Here is a 23,465-nt window from a genome sequence, read left to right on the forward strand (position 1 = left end):
GCATAAGCCGTGGGCTTTCTTGCACCATGCGGCCGTTACTAATACTAAAATACTAATACTAATACTAATAATCTTTCCCAGGATGAGTGTTCCAACAGGAAGACAAAAATGGATCCTTCGTACTTGTTCTGATTGTGTGTGGTGGGGGGGGGAAATTGGGTAGCTTTGGGAATATTTCTTCACAAGCAGAATCAGGCATCAGTCCAAAACTCCTGGTAACTCTGGATAATGTTCATTCTAGAGTATAATGGATGCACTGTTGTAGAGCTGACTGCAACTGCTGCTCTTGGAGAAACAATTTTCAGTGATCTGCAATATTGTCCTACTCCCCAAAGTTTTTTGTCCTGAAACATAAAATTGAAAAGCAGCATTTAATTTCACATGAAAGTGCCTTTTTCCCTACAATGAGCCATTCACCATACAGGAGCTAAAAAGAGCTCTAACCCTTTCTAAGGCAAGTGCTGTTGGACCGGATGGCATTCATTATGAAATGATTAAACACTTTTCTCAAAAATCTGAAAATCACTTGTTCTTTCTGTATAACAGAATGTTTATTGAAAAACAGTTTCTGGATGCCTTGTGAAGGAAACCATTCTTTTTTACTAAGCCCGGGAAGGATTCTAAAATTCCTACAAAGTGCTGACCTACTGCTCTCACTGTTTGTGCAGAATCCTGGAGAGAATGGGCAATGCTCATCTAATAGAATCAAATTAATTCTCTCCAGCACACAATGCGGCTTCCAAAAAAAAAAAAAACCAAGTTCACTCTGGACCATTTAATTAGACTGAAACATTCATCAAAGTAAATTATGGAACAACTTTCTCCAACTGTAGTGCCCTCTACATTGATGACTTCAGCATATTTTCTCTGTCATGCAACATGAGGGTTATTGAAAGACAACTGCGACAAGCCATTGATCGCTTTAACTCCTAGCCACTGGCTAATGGATTCAGGTTCTTGTCACAAAATACTATTGTGTACATTTTTGTCTCTTCTTCTTCCTGAACCTGAATTGAGGTTTGGAAAAAATGCTATTCCAGTAGTTTTAGACATTAATTCCTGTGACTCGTATTTTGTAAAAAGTTGACCTTTCTAGAACATATCTGTCAACTCCTTATAAAGTGCATGAGAGGACTGAATATTCTCCGTGCTCTCTCCTCTACTTCTTGTGGTGTGAACCAATGCACTTTACTGTGCATTTACTATGTGCTTATGCTATCTCAACTACATTATGGGTTCCAAGTATTTGCTTATGCCAGAAACAGTGTACTTCAATGGCTGGATCCCATCCATCATGAGACTGTCCATGTTGCTACAGCGTCTCCGTAGCCAGGTGGGAAGGAGCAGCAGTGCGTAGCACACACTTCTTGATTAGACCGGGGTTCGAGCCCGTCACCACTAAATACAGAGGATGCAGAAAGGTCAGGGAATGACCACTGCATATCCCCGGAGCAATATGGCCTTAGTTGCTAATGCTCCTAAAAACCAAATAACAAACAAACAAACCATGTTGCTATTGGATCATTGCAAACATCTCCTGTCCAGAGCTTATATGTGGAAACAAATGAACCAACATTATTGCTTCACCACTAAACAGTTGTCTCTCAAGTATGTTTTAAATCTCAAATCCCTGCCAAACCATCCTCCATGGACATCCATTGTTGAGCATGAAGAGAAAATTTGTATAATGCCAGTCAGGCTACCAATCATCCTTTCAGTATTCATGTCTAAGTGTTACTCCAAGATTTGGATATCATTTCTTCAAATAGGCCTCTGGGGTTGGGTATATTCATACTATGATTTTTTAGTGTTTCTCACCAACCATTGAAGTAAAAACGTAAGACGAAAAACCAAATTCTTAAAATTTTAATATTTACAATAAATTTATTTAATGTAAATTCCGGTTCCGACGGGAACAGTATACGTTTACGTGAGATGCACCGTGAACCTGCTGGTATTTAATGATGCACCGCAGAATAGAAGTACACTGTTGAGAAAGAAGGCAGAAGCCTTTGAAAGCTTCAGTTAGTATTTTAGCGCTTTTAACCTAGTATATTTTATTGTATTTTAAATTCGGTATCTGTATTATCACCTTGTATATTTACTGTATATCACAGTTGTCTTATTTTAAAATTGCTATCATCAGTAATATGGTCTTTTGTTTTGTTTGTAAATAAATTTATTGTAAATATTAAAATTTTAAGAATTTTGTTTTTCGTCTTTCGTTTTTACTTCAATGGTTGGTGAGAAACACTCATGGTAGACAAGGTAGACAAACCCTTCCACCTTGGCATGCTCACGTTCCAGCATGTGACTTTTCCCTTAAGAGCTGAGTAAAGTCCAATACTCCATCATATGTTTCCTTGAAGCTCTGTTCAGCACACTCAGCTGAACATTCCAATTTCTTGCCAGTTTACACAGATGGCTTGAAGTCAGAATCATGTAGGAGCTGCAGTTGCCTTTCCAGATACTACTATATTCCAGCAGATTATTCCTGAATGCAGCATATACATTGCAGAACTGCATTCTATAGCGTTAGCCTTGGATTATGTCAGGACTAGCCAATACTAATAGTTTATTATCTATTTCAATTCTCTGAGTGTATTATTATAGGCTTTATTGGCATTGAGATAACAGTTCTGATCCAGTTGTCTTGGGTTCAGTGGAAGATTTATTCTGTCTATAAACATAATTTGTATATCAATCTCTGCTGGATTCCTAGCCACATTGGTATTATGGGAAATGATATGGTGTACTACAGCCAAATCAGCAATTTATAGTGATCACCATGGCCTGTCAGTCCCCTATACAGACTACAGGCAAATGATACACAAGTCTGTCCATTCCATGAATTCTCCCAATGAGCCATTCATGGAATGGACAGACTTAAATTAAAGCCTGTAATCAAACTATGGCAGGCTAGTGTGCACAGGAATTATAAAGAGGAAGTTGTTCTTGCTCTGCTTCACATAGGACACAGTTATAAACACTTTTTTTTTTTTTTGAGGGCCAATGATTTCCTATGTGTGAGTCCTGTTGACACTTATCCATTCAGCATATTTTAATTTACTGTACAGGTTTTAATGAAATACATTTTAACCTGGTAAATTGCACCTCATCTATAGATGAGGTGCAATTTACCAGAAATGGTATTATCAATTTTCATAATCATTACCTGTATGCAGAGGAAAATCCTCGTGGGATCTTTCAGTTTAGGCATCATTGGTAACTCTCTTAATGAGCCTCAGGTATGGCAACATTTACAGAGATATTTTGGAAAATTATCTATCTGCATTGCTTGAAGATGATGATTACAAACAAAATTACTGGTATTTATGCATGTCTGGGCTTCTCCCCACAGTTCAGCTGATCACTTGCAAGTATCAAGCACCTGTTTTATGTAGGTGAGTGTGTTGTTGCCTTATACCCTCACCTACACATCTGGTGAATGTGTAGGCTGCACAGTCGGCCTACACAATTACCATATTTGAATCCCTGGATTTTTATGTGTGGAGACAGTTGAAAGTTGAAAGTTAAAGTTGTCAGTCATGGTCAGCAGTGAAGACTTTCTACATTGCTTCATTGAGAATATTCCTGGTAATTTCAAGCATGTTTGACAATAAATGTCGACACCTTTATCACACACTGATAAAGCAATCTGTGATGTGGAAGCTGCTGCTACAACAGTGCTCTGTGGGATAACCACTAAAAATAGTAGCACATTTTGGCCAGACCATTTCCAATTACTTTGTATAAAGAAAATTCAAAGATGATTTTGGTATGCATTGTTTTGGATGCTGATACATACTGTGTACATTATAAAATGTGATAGGTTCTATTAACAACCCTTTAATATCACTGATCAATTCCTCCCCCTCTCTCTCTCCCTGATGAAGAAGGAAGTTTGGTCATTGGCTTTTTTCTGTCTTTATGTCTCAGGTTTAATTTTTTTTTACGTTATTTTGACGTTAAAAATGTTTTTACTGGCATTATTTGGAAAAAAAATGTTATGTTACCAAGTAATCGTCACGAAACCCGATGCGCATGCATTGTACTTGTTGCTGCAGTGGTGCAACAAGTACAACGCATGCACCCAAGAAAACTCAGTTGTAACAATTGCAGCGACACAACAAGTGCAATTGAGCAGTGATGCGCTACGTTATACCGTTATATCAGCATAATGATTAATACACGAGTGACTGTACCAAAATCTACAGCCCAGCGTTCGAAGGAATATCATGAAAGAAAGAAAGGGAAGTTGGACAGAAACATGAATCCAGATAAAATTCAACTTTTTCGTTATGCCTGGGAGTTCTCAAACTGCACCCAAAAAAACCTCGAGCCGAAATAGTGAAGGAATATCGTGAACGGAAACAAAAGAAATAGAAATTCCAGCTATTCCAAATAATAATGAAATTCAACCACAGAATTCTACTATGCCTGATACTTATCAGGAATCTAAAACTCCAGCAGAACGAATGAAGGAATATGCATGAAAAAAAGCGAAATTAGAAATGGCTAATAATGAGATTCCTGATTACATCCCTATAGTGTCTACATGAGCTGACAGTGAGTTTGAAAACTAGTGTACAAAAACCCATTTGGATTTAGTTGTAATGTTTGTGATCGTTTATGGTTTCAATTAGATTTGAAACCATTTCCAACAACTTCATATGAATTACTTCAAAATGAATTTCATTTACAAGAAGTGAGTACTTCCATGATGTTTAATACATGTCATACTTCATTAAAAGAGGGACGGATACCAACTATTGCCACATCAAATGGATTTATATATCCAACGTATCCTACTCATTTGCCTCCACTGGGTGTTGTAATGAGCGTTTGATATCGTCACGATTACTCTTTATGCAGATTCTTCATTTACATTATGAACATGAACAATATGGGATTATTGGACAAGTAATAAATGTACCAGTTAACATAAATATGATGGTTCATCAGTTCATATGGTTCATATGATGGTTCACCTAGAGAATTAGATGACGATTATGCCATAAATGTACATATAAAATGAAGACTCATACAGAAATCATATCTACAAGAATATGTGCAGAAGAAAATAGTGAAAATATGGTTACGGTATTTGATAAATTCACCTTTGCATAAATTCTATGGCATAAAAGTGAGTGACGATTTCTTGGGGACAAATAATGATGCCAGGTGGGAAGGAGCAGCAGTGTGTAGCACACGCTTCTTGATAGACCGGGGTTCGAGCCCGTCACCACCAAATACGGAGGATGCGGAAAGGTCAGGGAATGACCACCGCATATTCCCGGAGCAATATGGCCTTAGTTGCTAATGCTCCTAAAAACCAAATAACAAACAACAAACAACAAATAATGATAGTGAACAGGAACATTCAGATGAAATTGTGGAACCTGCCAACAATGATGATGAACTATTGTTAATTCAACAAGAAACATTATTATGGTCTGAAGATAAATATTTATGTATAGCACTGGGTCAGAAATCATCTCCAACAAGTTTCATATTTGATATACATGCAGAAGAACTTTCTTTTCCAGCTATATATTTGGGGCATGCACGAAAATTTAAAAATGGATTGAAAATTACTCCCTTTATGATGGCATTGAGTGAAATTCGTAGATCTGATCGTCGTGGGGTAACTCCCCAACATTTGCTATATATGGCAACGAAAATTATGTGAATGCATACCACAGAAAATTTGCAAATTACATTTAAATCAGTAGGAATAACAGTTAACGTTACTCATTCTATATTGGAATCGAAAGAATTTATAAACAAGTCATTAGAGATTGCTCCAAAATTATAGCATTCACTACAATTTCATGAATTTAGTACAAGTGTTCAACAGTCTGATAGTACATTTTATAAAATTCTTACAAAACTAGGCAATGGAGAAGCGTTATTACCAGATGAACTTATAGAATCGAAATTTGTTACCAAAGATGCTACTAATTTATGTCCGCATGGTATTCGAAATAAAATTCATAAAATGCCAGTGACTGAAACTGCAGGACTTCCATACATTCTACCATTATTGAAAGGAAAACCATACATGATTACTACAAATATAGATGTGATCGATGGATTGGTAAATGGTGCAATCGGTACTTTAGTATATTTCGAATTGGAGGACGATGAAACAGTTAAATGAGTATGGATGAAATTTCCTGAGTCAAAAATAGGAGATAACCTTCAATCTCGTTATAAACAACATGTGAAAGATAAACATTTACCTAATCAATTCGTACCTATTTACCTATTATAAAACGATCAGCTGTGATTCCATTCAAGAACAATAAGAAATTAACATGTAGATGTACACAATTTCCTTTAGTATGTGCTTGTGCTTTGACTATACATAAATCTCAAGGAGGGACTTCGACAAGGTTGTTTAATTATGAGAAAGATCATCAACAGCAACGTGGTGTTATCTTGAGTGACCTCATTGCAAGGTTTATATATTACAAATCCCCACAACGAGTTCACATTTCACCACGCCAAAGCTACTAGTAATATAGAACTTCGTGCTGAACTATATCGCTTGAAAAATAATAAGCTACCGTCTCTACAGGATGAACTGCAAGATTTTATACAAAGTAGTATATCTATATTGTCAATGAACATACAAAGTTTACGGGCCCATGTTCGAGATGTCGAAACGGACACAATCTTACAGCAATCCAAAATATTGATATTAAGTGAAACTTGTTTCGATAATGATGAACATATATTACTTAAACCATTGCAATGTGTGTGATTCAATTTAAAAGGTCAGATGTTCGTAGTGGTGGTGTTGTGATATATCACATGAAGGTTCAACTGTCATCAGTACACCCTATCTTTGCACAATGTAATAGCAGCAATGCAACAGCGGCATCAGATGAAATTGGAGACATTTGTGGATCTTTGTACAAATTCAGTAGTGAATCTATTTTCGTTGTTGCCATATACATCACTCCAGGGATGTCGTTAGATATAATTAAAAAATTCATAAACAAGAATTTAATGCTGTATTCCATTGAAGGTGCAAAATTATTGGAAGAGCCACTGGATCATATACCTATAGTTCTCACTAGTGATTTAAATCTAGAATTAAATTCTGACGCTGGAAAGAAGTTTTGTAAATTTATGAAAGATATTGCTTCAATTTAGATATTAAGTCAAATACCTTAGTAAATACTACACGTAATGGAACAACAGTCGATGGGGTATTCACTCGGGAGTTAAAATAATGCAGCAGTACTTTTTTTATTTATATTACTGTACCATTTTCATAATGAGTTCCTGCAGTAAAGCCGTTTTTAACGGCTGCCACTGTGACATTATCAGTGACACTGTCAGTCTCAAAGTAAAGTGACAGCAGCTATTATGTACCTGGTACATAATTTTTTTTTTTTTTTTTTTAATTTTTCAATATTACTATATTCTTTTCATTTATAATATAACATTTTATTCTCTGTGTAGCACACAGAGGATAAAATGAAACTAAGTCATGTGACTATACATGACTTAGTTTCTAAAATGAAAAATGGAAAAACATTCCTAAAATGAAAAATGGAAAATCTTTCAATTTTCCATTTTTCATTTTAGAAAATAATTACTTCTTGTCTTGAGAATGAAGAACACTAAATCAGAAGAACGTGCTTCTGATTTAGTGTGAAGAATTGGAAGAAAACTAAATTAAGTGAAAACTAAAAGGCACCTGATTATGAGATGTGTTCCAATAATTGAGTTTAGTTTTCTGCAAATATATTATACTATTTCAGTGCTTTTATTTTATTTTTTTTATTGGCAACACAGTTTAGTACATCATTACATTACTGATTATTAGATAGTTTGTGTTAGTATTATTAATAATGATAGATGGTACAAGCAAAAAAAAAGCCTTTAACCCACTTTATTGACCATTCCTTATAATAATTTGTCTAAACCTTTTTAAATTTATTGAAACTACCCACTTCCACAATGCTAGGTGAACATTTGTTTCAACAGTCAGTTGCTCTCTGGCTGAATACAGATTTCTATACATCTATACATTTCTATACATTCTATAGCTATCTTTCTCAGTTAACTTTATGTTCCAGTGTGTGTGTTTTGCCTGAGAAAGTAATAATGCTATCAGCATTTAGTTTACTTAACTCTTTTAAAGTCTTATATGCATTAGTTAGGTCACCATGCAGATGCCTAGTTTTCAAATGAAATTTACAGAACCCCACTAGTCTTTCTTGTTAACAGTATCTGGTATTTGTCTGTTATCCTCCCACCATGATACAGTACTTAACTATCTCCTAGTCATATAAATTTATGTATATTTACCTTTTATGATTGTACATAAGTTTAATGCTGACAAAGGATGCATCACTAGAGTGGTGATGGCTTAACTACTGGCAGGAGGAGATCATAAACAAATGCCAAAAATATCCTTTTGCGAAACTAATCTTATTGCTCTTTTCTGTACCCTTTTCAACAAATATGTGTCCTCCTTAAAATTAGGTTGCCAAATCTGTATGCAGTGTGTGTCCTAATCATTGCCTTATACAACTAGGTGATTACTTCTTTGTCCCTGCTAGCATAGTTTCAGAAATGTCCAGAACCTTTCCATAAGCTGTTACTAATAGCCTTGATACACTGCTCAGAGAACTTCATGTCTGACTATTCCTAGGGTCTTTTACCTTATCAACTATCTTGAGTTTGGTATTATCAACTGGTATGTTACTCTAGGAATCCTTCTATCCAAATGCAATACCTTGCATTTATCAATGTTAAACCTTGATTGCCATTTTTCAGCCCATCTAGTTTATTTAGATCTTCTTAAAGTAGCATACCTTGGTGGGTACCACCAAGGTATGCTACTTTAAGTTTACTTTATTTTTGTATCATCAGCAAACTTATACATCAAACTTTAAATTCCTGTATCAGAATAATAAATCTTAAAAACAATAAAGAGGGTTAACACTGAAACCTCTGATATTCTGCTTTTTAATTCATGAAGAACAGTAGCTAATTATAATTACTCTTCGTCTTTTACCACATAACCCATGTAACGATCAAAGTGGAGTTTAGTGCATTGTTCTGCATTATAGTTGTATTTTTGTTGTTAATATATTGGGGACTACAATTTGGTGAGTATGACAATTCACTGAATTCTGTGTGTTATATGATAAAGAAAGACTGAAAATGCAAACTGTTAACATCACAGTACGAAGTTTTGATAGAGTGCACCAATGCCATCTTTGTTTTTAGCATGTTAACATATATGAGCGGGGTGAAAGTTTAATTGAATTTTGTCATCTGACCAGTCTTGTCATATGTAACACCTGCTTTCATCAGCACCCGAGAAGGCTTTACACATGGAAATCACCTGATCATAAAACAAGGAATCAGATTGATTATATCCTTATGCAGCAAAGGTGGCATTCCAATGTAATCACAGCACAAACACTTCCTGGAGCAGATTGTGGCAGTGATCATCAGCTACTCCACATCGTTCTCAAGCTGAAGCTGAAAAAGATCATGAATAAGGTTTTCCCTAGATGATTGGAGGTAGAAAATATTCCAAACAATTATATGCTTGAAACAGGCAATCATTTTCAAGCTCTTTTAGAACTAGGTGACGATATGCTGCCTGAGGAAATGTGGGAAAATACAAAAAGCATTATTAAGGAATCAGCAAATAGACAAATTAGAAAAAAGGTCAAAGATTAGGAATCCTTGGATTACAGAAGCCACTTTTAAACTTATTGAACAGAGAACTGCAAAAGTTCAGGGTGTACAAGGAAACGAAGAGTATCAGGAACTAAGCAAAGTCATCAAGCACTGTTTAAGCTAGGACAAACAGAATTATATCAATCAAAAGTGTAAAGAAATCGAATACCACAACAAACTAAACAACACTAAAAATATGTATGATGTAATTAAGTCCTTAAGACAAAAGTTCCGACCAAAACTTAATGTAATTAAGGACTCCAAAGGGGAAATTTTAACAGAGGAGAACACAATCAAAGGAAGGTGGAAAGAATACTGTCGGCAGCTCTTCCGAGCACTTGCTGGCACTAATGATCTGCCACCCCCTTTTCATAGGTGTGATCATGAACCAGTTCCACTGAAGGAAGAAGTCTAAAAAAGCCACAGGTGTGATTAAAGCTACAGGTGTGAAGGGCGCAGAGTTTTTTCATAAAACGATTGTAAAAATTTGGGAAATGGGATGGTGGCCATCAGATTGGAAGAAATCAATTTTCATCCCCTTACCAAAAAAAATCTGAAAATTTGCTCAAATTACAGGACTATTAGCCTAATTTCCCACACTAGCAAGATTCTTCTTAAAATCATATTGAACAGAATCTCAAGAAAACTTGAAGAAGAAATGCCAGAAGAACAAGCAGGTTTCAGAAGGGGTAGAGGAACCAGAGATCAGATCTTAAGCCTATGACTGATTATTGAAAAATGCAGACAATTCAATGTTCCAGTCGTTTTGTGTTTTGTAGATTATGCAAAAGCATTTGATTGTGTTTAACACGAGAAACTATAGGAAATGATGACTATTATGGGTTTCCCAATCGACATAATTCAGCTGATTAAGCTACTGTACCAGGAATAGGAAGGAACTGTGAGAACGAACACGGGAAACACTGACTTTTTCACAATAGGTAATGGTGTCAGGCAGGGCTGTATTTTGTCACCTCACCTTTTTAATCTTTATGCCGAAGATATCATGCATGAAGCTTTGGAAGTTTTAGAGACTGGCATCAAAATTGGAGGACTGAAGATAAACAACCTTTGTTAAGCAGATGATACTGTGCTAATTTGCAATTTTAAGGATCATCTTAAAGAAACTCAGGAGAGTATGTGAAGCAACTAAGAAAAAAGGATTGTTTCTGAATGGGTGTAAAACTAAAATTATGGTGATTGGTGATAATCTCGGTTTCAGTAAAGTGAAGGTTAATGGGCAAGATATCAAAGAAGTTGATGAATTTGATTACTTAGGGTCAAGAATAAAAAAAAAAAAAAAATAGTGACTGTGCAAACGATGTAAAGAAACGACAGGCAATTGCTAAAACGTTGGTCACTGATCTGATATATGGAGAGATCATGATTTGCCCCTAAAGACGAAACTGAGAATCATGGATTCATTAATTTTTCCAGTTGCCACTTAGGGATGTGAAGGATGGAATCTGAAAAGAGTTGACAGGAAGAAAATTGAGACATTTGAAATGTGGTGTTACAGGAGAATACTGTGTATTTCTTACTTGGATTGAAGAACAAATGATTGGGCATTGAATAAAATTGGCAGGCCTAAAATTCTTCTTCATGGCATCAACAAAAGAAAACTCAAGTTTTTTGGTCATATAGTAAGAAGGGAAAACTTTCTGTTGAAGAATATAATGAAAGGAAAAACCGAGAGGAAGAGGTGCAGAGGAAGACCTGCAACTGGGTAGAAGGATATGATCAGTGAACTTCTGGGCATGACACTTTGCAATGCTGCTCGTATAGCACACAATCGATGCAGTTTGGAGGAATTTGTTGGTGGCCACAACAGCCCCTCAGGGAGCTATGTGACTAGAAGAACATATATGCATAAAGCACCTATTGCCTTCATATCTGTCTGTCTATCTGCATGTAATAACTTGACTCCTATTTGACTCTTTCAGAAAGGTTTGTCGGACCCTTATAAATTTTGTTAAAATTGGAGCAATAGAAATCCAGCAAATTATTTCTTTGTCTATTGATCCACATATTATGTGGATGGATTTTCATGAAATTTTATATTTGGGTCATTTAAAAAGATTTGTCATGACTCCCAAATTTCAGTAAAAATCGGACAGATAGAAATCTGCACCTCCCCCAAACCATCCATGCACCTAGGCCCCCAGATAGCATTACACAGTCCTTGAATAGCAACAGGGATTGGTTGGGTATGCACATATGTATTATCTTCGGTTTTACTATCTACTCATATTTAGAGTTGTTACAATATAGATAGACAGTTGTGCCAAAGATAATAGGCACATTCTAACTTTCCAACCTGCCTATGAGTCTGATCAGGCTGAATACTTTTAACACAAAATAAATTGATTGAAAAAAATATTCTTTTCGTTTTCTTTTATTTTATAAATTTCAATTGATTTCCAAAACCTTTTACTTCATTTATTTTCTTAATTTCTGGTCTGTAAGTGGGATTCACTGAATTGTCATACACCAAATTGCTGTGGCTACCAAATCTGTCACATACAGCATAATGTCATCCACCAAATTGTCTCATACACTAAACTGTCATGCACCAAGTATTACATCCAATTTTACGTGACCCCCTTGGTGGATTCTGTATATTGTATTGGTTTTGAACTGGAATTCGTTACAAGAATTAGGAATTTTTGTGTTTTTTTGCATGTTAATAAACCTTTGGTTAATAAATCTTTCATGGATGAACTAGAGGAGAAAACAATAACTTGGGTGTTTTGTTCCTTGAAGGGGGAAAAAAAATGAAGCTTTCATGAAATTAAAACTGTATTCTAGCTTTTTGAACCAAATGAACAATATTATAGTTTTCAGTTACCATGTTTTGCTTTTAAGATGCTTGGTTTTATCATTATTATTCTATCCAGTATTGATAATCTTTGAAAAATGTAAATTTTGTATCTTGTATAAGGAATGAAATAATTAAATATTAAATTTTAAAGGCAGAAAAATGCTCAACTTAGTTTGTTAAATATATATTTTTTTAAAAATTCAGTTTTGGCAAAGTTTTAAATAGGGGTGGGGATATATGTAGTGCTTTGTATGCTTTGGATACTTCATTTCTGTTTTCATTTCATAAATAATTCTTTAATTGAGCTTTAAATTTTTTTATGGTTTCTTTTTGTGATTGCTTGATTATTATTAATGTTGTATATGTGTCAGTTTTATCAGTTCAAGAAGTAACCCTTTCAATTTCACAGCTTGGGCGGGGGGGCCCTTGCAAACTGTAGTTTTAGGAGTTCTTGCATATTGCAGGTTCAGTCATTATATAATGCAAATATAAGATTTTTGGTTCAGAATCATGTACCATAAATGACCTGGTCAGTCCTGCTGTTCACTCTGCAAAGGGTATCCTGTTTGGTACATGTGACCAACCAACTCCTGTGTTGGTTGTTAGTTCCAAAGGATGATGGCTTGAACTTTCTGGGTTTATTATTTAGATGTTTAATCTTTGGAGCAAAATAAAGTGCCATTCACGTCTATCCCAGACAAATAGGTGGGAATAACAAAATTAAAATTTGACTGAGGATAATCTTCTTCCTCCTACAGGCCTTAAATATTAGCATTGTGAAATGCAAATGCCCAGCTATTACTAGTATTCACTTAATATGTAAAGAGAATGAAAATTGCTGTGCAAATTTAAATATATATTTTATGAAATGTAATAAGTATTTTATAAGACATAATGAATATCTGCTATAAGATTCTGAGCCTATTTCTGATTGGCTAAGAATCTTTTGGTATTATTTGGTGTTTTTTGTTTTAGCTGTATCAGCTGGAGTTCCTATTTTAAAGGTATGCTAGCCAGTAGTGACTATGAAGGTACTGTTACGGTCTGGGATGCTTTCACAAGCCAAAAAATCAAGGTTTATCAGGTATGGATAAGCAGTATTAACATGTTATATTATATACTGAGTGGCCACTTTAATAGGTTCATCTTCCCTTTTCATGAAATGGAGAACTCCTTCAATAACAGCATCACATGTTCACAACGTATGACCTAAAATAGTTGGACAGATACTGTATGTTGGGTTGTGTGTGTATGTGCGCAAGTGCACACATGCACATGTGCAATTCAGCGTGAGAATGGGCAAGATGAAAGATTTAAGTGACTGAATGTGTTGTGGTAGTCAGCACTAATGCACCATCATGAGTATCTTAATAGGTTTCCATGTATAACTATGTCTTGGGTGTATCAAGATTAGTCCAATAATCAATAACTAGTCAGAAATAGCTTATTGATACAAAATGCTGACAAGATTTGTACTGAGTCAACAAAAGGCTACAGTCAGTCAAGTAACAATCCAATACAACAGTGGTAAATAAAGAATACACTACCTTGTTATGGATGGGGGTATTGAGTCCAACAGTTGAACCAGGTTCCACTCCTTTCATCAGCAAAAAACTAGAAGGTACAGTTACAGTGGGCTCAGGAACATGAGCACTAGACAGTGGAAGACTGGAAAAATGTTGCCTGATCTGGTGAATCTTGGTTCCTGTTGTAAGCATGAGCCCATGGACACATCCTGTTAGTTGTCAACAGTGCAAGTAAGTGGTGGTGTAGTGGTGTAATTTTTGTGGTGCATATCGGGGGTCCTCTTGAAGAGTCATTTATGTCAGTTATCTGGAAATTGCTTCTGACCAGGTGCATCCTTTCGTGGCTGCAATCTATCTCCATCTGCAAATGAGTCCTAACAGAATAAAACACCATATCACAAGACCAGAACTGGTTCCTGGAATATGAGTGAATTTGACTTATTGTAGTGGTTTCTCCATTCACCAGATCTCAATCCACGATCTCAGAGCATGTGTGGGATGTGATAGAATTATAGATCTGAAATCACCAAATTTGTAAACATGTTAGTGCATGTTGGCTTAGCATGGACTAGCATTCCTGACTTTTGAAACTTCGTTGAATTCATGCCACAACAAATCCAAGCTGTTCTAAGTGTTGTGGAGGTCTCCCCTACTTCCTATTAGGTAGTTGAACTATTCAAGTAGCCACTTAATATAATGTACAGAGTGGCTGTTTTTTATAAAAATGGCCTTGAATGTTGGTAATCATATCAGTGAAGATTTCTTGTGAAAACTGACATAAATGTTAAATAACTAATATGTGATGGATACAAAAATAAAAATATATAAAGTCAGTTGAGCTGATAAAAATAAAAGTGATAAAAGCACACAGCTAAAAATAAATAAGGATTGGTGAGATAAAAATAATAAAAGCAATGAAAATACAAGGTTCTGTGCAGCTTCCAAGCCTTGTGCATCTTTATGGGTTCTACAGTGAGCAGAACATCAGATTTAATAGCATTGGTATCACACGACAAAAGTGGCTGAAGTAGTATAATGCTTAGAGAGAGAGAGAGAATAGGAGGGTTTCTTGGGCAAGGTTAAATGTAACATACAGTAAAGCGTCGATAATCCGAACTAATTGAGACCGGGGATAATTCAGACTTCATTTTGTTCAAACTTATCAAAAATACAGTTCTGGACACTAAAAAAAAAAAAGGTTTAGTAAGTTTAGAAATAAAAACACTTAAGTTGTACAGCAGTACCCCACATAGCACTGATAATTGGTACCAAAACTATTCCGTGTTATGTGAAACCGTGCTGATTGAGGTATAATTATAATGGGTTTTAACTGAATGCATACCAGAGAAACAGCTTACAAACAAATTATAATAAATCTATAAACAATTTGCACTTGATAGCCAATTAAAAGGATTTGAAATTTAAAAACATATTGCAAAAATTTTATTAATGAAAAGGTAACACATGAGAGATGAGAAAAAAGCTTTATTGTTTATTTAGGTATTTCAATAATGAAGTCTGGTGAAGCTGTCTCTTCTTTTTCACGTCTTTGTAGCATCGAATCCTGTCTTGTAAAATTTGCCATATCTCGATGCTACGTTCAACATTTGGATCTCCATTCTTAATCGCCTCGCAAGCCATGTCAACCCCCCCCCCCCCAAAAAAAAAAACTTTCTTCAGTTCTTCTGCTGAAAATTGTTTTGATGGCACTTCACTGCTATCCACTTCAGAATCATTTTCCTCTTCTGCATATGCAGTTTGCTCGTCAATTTCAAGGACAGTTACATCATCTAATTCATTTGCATGTGACTCAATGCAGTCACGTACATTGGCAGTGTCGAAAGTTTCAAATCCCAAGTCTTTTCCGACCTTCACAACATCTTCGGAAATTATCTGAACTTGCGATTCAAAACCAGTGAAATTATTTACCAAATGGGGCAAAACATGCTGCCAAACAGAATGCATGTTGTTGGCAGTGATTTCTAGCCAAGATGCAGATATATTTTCGGTTGTATTTAAAGGGGTAAAAAATAAATTTTGAAATGAAAAGTTTGAAAAACCATCATGTCGTCTTGTCAGGATGGAATTAAGAATACTGAACACTGTTGCACGTTGCAGCTGACTGCCTGAAGGGAGCTTAAAGTACCATGTGCATGGTAGACATTAGAGTTGGCACCACAGCATATATGTATAGTACCTGTCTAGGCTATTGAATGAGTTTTAATATGTACAATAAATTTTCGACTTAAACTTAATTGAAAACCGTGAAACCTTTGCTGTTTAGTGTGCATTATAGTGAAACCTGTGCTGTTTAGTGTGCATTATAGTGAAACCTGTGCTGTTTAGTGTGCATTATAGTGAAACCTGTGCTGTTTGAAGCCATGCTAAACGAGGTATTGCTGTACTTACTTATTTTTATTCAGAGGTAACAAAACAAATGGAACTTTTGGCCACAATAGCACATATTTATAGTCCTTTAATGAAAATAATTATTTTCATTAAAGGACTATAAATATGTGCATTTGCTGCACCATTTTCGAACTTCATTTCTTTGTTGCCAGATCTCTCACGCTTTTCAGTAAGAGTAGTTGAGTTGGACAGTATTCAACTTGTTGCTCGTACCTATCCCTCACTTGGTAGAATCACCATCCTCCCCACTTGAGTTCGAGTCCTGTCAATGATGGGAGGAATTTTTATAGGCCTTTTTCACAACATGGCTGAATTAGTCGGTCTCAGGTGAGGGTAGCATGATTTGCTCCCCAAAACTCTGATTTTTCATCCAGGAAACAGGAAATCCACATCAGAACACACGTAATTTACAGATGCAATTTATACCCTTAGTTGCTGATGCTCCTAGAACGCATTACATCAACAGCAAACCATATCTTTTGGGAATGGGTCATTAGCTGTTCTCATAGTTCTTTTCTTTTCTTTTCTTTTCTTTTTTTTTTTTTTTTAAAGTTTCAATGGAACTTTAAAATTTTTTCCTTGTTTTTAATTTTTATTGTGGTTAACTTTCCAACCTCTTAATATCTAGTTAACAAAGACCCTCTTTCCCCTTTTAAAGTCTGTTTAAAATCTCCTCCATCTTCGATTTAATTGTTTAAAATTTCTGCTTCCTTTTGAAAGAAGATGACCATAACTTAAGTACGGTAAAATAAAACTGTAAATGTTCAGAATCTCGCCATTCCTATATCTAAACTTCGTAAACATTTTAGTCCGTATCTCACTTGCATTTATCATGTCAGTTGAAATTTCTGAATGCCGTGTTCTTTATCAATTGATGCTTATCTTTTTTTTTTTTTTTTTTTTTTTTAATTTTTTAGATTTTAGAACCCAAAAAAAAAAAAAAAAAAAAAAAAAAGGCAGCGAACAGAAATATCAGATTACAAAGTGTTAATGTTTAGTCAGTACTGTATATATATATTAATTAAGCTATGTACGTAAGCGTAAATATATTTTTATTTTGCTAACCTGTGGATTCTTCTGATTTTAATGTATCGTTTAATTTTGTTAATTGGTAAGGTAAAATAAAAGTAAAAATCTGTGCTTTACATCTTCATTTTTATAGCCTCTTGAGAATATTCCTTCAATTTTTGCTTATTACAATTGCTGTTTAATAGAATAAAAAATTCAATTCACAAATGTGATCACAATAACTGGCACTTACTGCAGTTATTTTAGGGCACCAGCATAAAAAAATAAATAAATACTGACTCATTCAGATTATTGATGTTCAGATTTCTGGTGCTGTATTGTAGTTTAAAATACTGTTCATATTCTGGATAGGCTAGAGCCTTAGGTTTTTGTCCACTACCTATCTCTCACTATTTGGATGTTTCTGAGTGCCTTGCCGGGGTTTTATGGAACCTTGCAGCAGCAGCAGTTCCTTATTGCTAACATGAAGACACCTATACTAATGCCGGGTGGTTTTGTTTATCGTACAAGGTGTGCCTGGATGCTCTCATGTGGGCAAGGAGACTGGAAGACCATATCACATTGCATTGGGGGGTGGGATATTAGTACTACCAGTGTCACTCATTTTGTCCCCTGATAAACTTAACCCTCATAATTATAATAGTGTCGAGCCATTCACCATTCACACAATTTCTGCCTATGCACATAGCTTGAGATGCTACTTGTTTTTTTGTTTTGGGCCTTAATATTAAGTAATAAAGGACTTACGTGCATCCATAAAGGCGCCTCTGTAGCCAGGTGGGAAGGAGCAGCAGTGCGTAGCACACGCTTCTTGATTAGACCGGGGTTCGAGCCTGTCACCACCAAATACGGAGGGTGCGGAAAGGTCAGGGAATGACCATCGCATTTCCCGGAGCAATATGGCCTTAGTTGCTAATGCTCCTAAAAAAAAAATCAAATATCATCCCATAATGAAGTCTGCAATCCTGTGATATAAGAAGCACCAGTGCAGCAGGAGACAGCATACATTGTTTCTAATAAATGTCATCTCCTACTGTCTGGTTCTTCTCTTTCCTTTTCTATTTTCTTTTCTCCCCACTTCCATTTAACACATGGTACCAGTGCTAATTAAGCTGATCTGTGCCACTCTGTAAAATTGATAAAAAGGCACAGCTTGTGTTTTTGTAATTTTTATTATTTTTATTTTATCTAACCTTAACTAATTTTATTTATTTTTATCTTGGAACTTGTGTATATTTGTTGCTTTTATTATTTTTATTTTATTAGATCTTAACAAAGTTTTTTATTTTTGTATCCATCATTTTGTTAAAGAGTTATTTTCCATTAATTCTAAGAAGTTGATTTAAAAAATTCCCCATTATTATTATATTATTAAAAAAATCATTAAGTACAACTACAATGGAAGCTCTGCAACTTCGATGCCCATTATGCCAGTGGGTCAAGATAACAATGCTATACTGCACAGTGATAATACTGGATGCATTTTTCACTCATTTAATACTTAATTGATATTAAGCTTATTTTTTAAAAAAATCATTAAAAGCATATTTGCTTTGTTTTTAATAATTTGTGTTGTTCTGCTAATGTATTTGTTATAGGTGAAATGTGCATAAGCTGTTATGATTAGATATGGATTTTATATTTCTACATTTGCTTAAAGCTTGTGAAGTTTTGTGATTCACAGTCACTTACCATTTCATTTGAGATGCTTTTACACTCTAGGACATCTGATGTGACTTACCTTGTAATTCCGCATTCTGCAACCTTTTTTTTTTTTTTTTAAGTTTGTAGTACAGTGCATACATTGTCAAGTATTTCAAAGTACATTGTATATTGTGAGTTTTATGGAGGAGGTACCTAAATCTCCCTCTCATTAATAACTGTTTTATCACACCTGGGAGATCATGGTAGAACTTAGGTTGTGGGATACTGTTCTAGTTCCCTGTAGACAACTAACTCAATTTCTGGTTTGCTTGTAGCATCATATGACAAAAGGCCAAGGCAAGGTAGTGGTCTCAGTGATCACAATCTGCTTCATCTGAATTCCTTATTGGGAAATCAGCTTTAAGAAAACACTTGGTGGCTTTCCTGTTATAAACTTTATTCCAAGGTAATATCATCAAGTTTTGTTAAGAGCGGTAATTTATTTTTAACTCTAGTGAGTTTACATTTGTAACAAAGTTTTCTGTGATAAAATTTTTTTGCATTTTACTGCACTCTGGACTATAGTTAGCCAATCTCAGATGAATCAAGTGAAATTCCTCCCCCACAAGTTAGTCTGTGTTTTTTGGCCCACACAACAAGCATTTAAATCAGTGAGCATGCACTTGTGGAGATATTACATCTGCTAAACCTACAAGACTAGCATACCATGTGAACTGACACACCATTATCCTAGTAATATATGCCAAATATCCATTCAAAAAACAAGTTGTTTCTTTTTATTTAGTTGATTGAACAGCTGTGTAAAAATCGCATTACTTACAAAGTTTTCTTGTGTTAATATTAATATACTTTACAGAGAGCAGGCTTTGCTTCCATTTATTTGAAGATTCTGAGGTTTGCCTGTTTTCTAATAAAAATAGATTTTAATTTTTATCAGTTATGTGTTTCTCCATCAAAATTGAGGCTTTTCATAGACAAATGTCAGTAAAATTTCATAGCATTGAAAATACCAGAAATTTGGGATCCTGCAATAATTTCAATAATTTTCATTCAATAAATTATATACTACAGTTGTGTCACCTGTATCCGTTGATTCAGCTACCCGCAGTTAACCACGAAAAAAAAAGAAAAACGAAAAAACTTAACACTTACTACTCGTGTGTCCAACACGATGCTTCCCTTTATTTTTTACAATGCCGTGTGGTGCCTCCATAGCCGAGTGGGCAGGAGCAGCAGTGCGTAGCACATTCTTCTTGATTAGCCCAGGGTTCAAGCCCGTGAACCACCAAATATGGAGGACGTGGAAGGGTCAGGAAATGACCACCGCATATCCCCAGAGGAATATGGCCTTAGTTGCTAATGCTCCTAAAAACCAAATAAAAACCATACGCAACAACGTTGTGTATGGTTTGGTCACAAACATTATAATGGTTCTTTAGAGATTTAACAGATGCATCGTTTTCAAACTTTTGAATAATTTAAAGTTTTTGTTTAATTTGAAAGCACAACCCTTGCATTTGCCCATCATTTTCATGATTTCTAAACAAAAAAAAAAAAAAAATTCCAACATCCCTGACATAAATAACAAAACAAAATTTGTCCTTTTGTGATGTGGTGGAACACAACGATCAACGCGATACACTAAATCAAACTAAACATTCGTTTTTTTTGTTTGTTTGTTTGTTTGTTTTGAGCGGTAAGTGGGGGTTCAAGATAATAGGTACATTAATCTCCCAATGATGACTTATAATGCCGGTTCTTGTCGCTTATTTACGACTTGCAAAATATCTGTTTATATCTATTCTAGTTAATACTTGAATTTTATGATTTCTGATTTTTTTTTTTTTTTTTAATTTGGAGTCTTGAAGTGTCCCAGTTAATCCAATCCCAGTAAATAGAGAGCCTGCTATACTTTATTATTACCGTATTTAATGTTGGTAATGTCTTACCGTGTGTTTAATTTATCAACTAAACTTTATTATACGTATGTATCTACAAGAAAATAACGTTATGTACAGGGTCAGCAGGTGTTGCTTATATCCGTGGTTTCAGCCATCCACGGTAGGTCTTGGAATGTATCCCCCGTGGATACAGGGGTCTTACTGTATATATAATAATATATACAGTGGCAGACAAAAAAACAACTACATCACCTTAAAAAAGTAACGTTTGTAACTTAACGTATATTGTTTGATTACAGTCATTTTTTTTTTTTTATGAAAACCCCAAACACGAAAGGTATCAAAACCTATAGTACTTAGTACCGTGCATGGGTTGAAGGAGAAGTATGGGGGGAGGGGGATGCTGGAAACTTTGCTCTAGAGACTAAACATGGGTTTCACCACTTCAAGCCTCCAATAAGCAAAGTGGTGGTATTTCACTGGTTGATGAAAGTCATCTACCACTGTTTGTCGCAAAGCAAAGATATTGCTTCAGATAACACTTCTGTTGCATCAGACAGTAACTGCACGGTACTGCATCAGCCTTTTCTATAAATACGGCATTGGAAGAGTATACACGCTGATTAGTATCCTGCTTTGCAGAGGTGTAAGCATGGCTCTATATTTTCAGTTGAAACCAAGAAAAAAAAGTGTAGCTGTTGCTCTGTCCCAGGTTTTTAATTAAGCAAGTAATTGCATGCTATCGCTGATAAATTAAAGCATGAAACCGGTGATGTGAAGAGAAGACCTGGATCAGACCATAAGAGAGTGATTATGCCTTCCCAAGATCGATATTTGAAACAGCTATGCCTTTGTAATTGCCATGCTAGTGCTCCTGATCTAAAACTGGACTTTGAGATGGCCTCTGGTGTTGAAACAAGTGCATGAACTATCCCAAAGATGGCTTTTGGAATGTGGTCTGAGACACCATCATCTTTATATGACAGTGTCATATAAAGAAGTATATTAGAAGACGAAAATTGGAGGCATACCATCTTGGCTGCGTAACACTGACTGTAAAGTTCCCCGCCAGTCAGATGGTTTGGGAATGCATAACAAGCAAAGGGATGGGGTGAATTAAGTTTATTAACAGAACAGTGAATGCAGAAACCTACACTGCTATCTTGGAGGAGTGCCTGAAACCCATTATTAGGGATCACCACACAGATGTCCAAAACTGCATTTATCAACAGGACTCAGCACCTTGCCACACAGCAAAATTGGTAGGTTTTATGCTGTTTAGATTTAATGATGTGTTTTGTTGTTCTTGTGTCACAAGGCTTAAAACATACACAAATGTTTTCTCTTGTTTTTATCTAAAGGCAAATTTCTGCACATCTATTCTACAACTGTCTTTCCTCAATTTGAAAGACAGTTGTTGAATAGATGTGTGGAAATTTGCCTTTAGACAGCGGGTGGTTGATTGGTGGAACAGACTTCCATCTTTTGTTTTGGAAGTTAATAGCCTAAATAAATTTAAGGCTGAGTTGGACAGGCATTTGAAACGAATGGAGGGGTGAAATGGGAGGGTTTTTTTTTTTTTTTTTTGGCTGATGCTCTATAAGCTTGCTTTCTTGCATTGTATGCCTCTATTAATGCTAATGCTATACCTCTGAAATGCTGGCATTACAGTGTTGGACTGGCCCGGCAACAGTCCACATTTGAACCCTATTGAAAATTGCTGGTACATTATGTTGTCTAAAATTGCTCAGAAGCCAACAAGTAAGATTCAGCTGCAGGAGAGCATTGTAAGGGTGTGGTGGTACCACACCCTTTATGGTTCCAGGTTTTCACATACTCTTCACTCATCATTCTCTTCACATATGGTTGCTCAGTTGGGCAACCGTATACCAGAAGTTGATTACTTTATGCCAGTTCATTGCAAGGGTGTAATTGCAGCTCGAGGAGGAACAACAAAATATTGAGGACTTATTTTGCTGATTTACAGTACATAATACTATTACGTTAACTTGTCATTTCAGTTTGTACCTGTAAATGCAGTAAAATGTATGTTTGGTTGTCATGATTGCCATTTTCATGATTTCTCATATTTCCGTTAATTACATATTTTACCCTTTGGGAAGATATTTATGGCAGTTAGATATATCAGGTGGAGTCCTTTTATTGATTTCATTCGCAGAGATATATATCCCATCTAACAAATGCATTTCGAACATTTCTGCAGCCCACAATGCAGCTCAAAACACATTATTTTCAAATTCACAAGTGATGCAGTTTATTTTTTTGTCCATCACTGTATATATAATACTAATAACATGATATTATTGTAACGTGTGAAAATAGGTTTTATTAAACTCATATAGAATACAAGTTCAATTTCTACACTAGATTGTTTGT

At 35.4% G+C, this 23,465-nt stretch overlaps 1 protein-coding gene across 1 annotated transcript in view; it reads left to right on the forward strand.

The window, feature by feature from the left end:
• Window positions 1-23,465, forward strand: part of LOC150087657 (E3 ubiquitin-protein ligase COP1-like) — a 191,087-nt gene that overhangs the window by 120,523 nt on the left and 47,099 nt on the right. Inside the window, exon 14 of the mRNA XM_090369904.1 lies at window positions 13,514-13,622. Coding sequence (XP_090226030.1) covers window positions 13,514-13,622 — 109 coding nt within the window. The remainder of the gene's footprint in view (window positions 1-13,513; window positions 13,623-23,465) is intronic.

This window comes from Mastigoproctus giganteus, chromosome 3 (assembly GCF_048544385.1).
Source record: "Mastigoproctus giganteus isolate SK-2022 chromosome 3, ASM4854438v1, whole genome shotgun sequence".
Lineage (NCBI taxonomy): Eukaryota > Metazoa > Arthropoda > Arachnida > Uropygi > Thelyphonidae > Mastigoproctus > Mastigoproctus giganteus.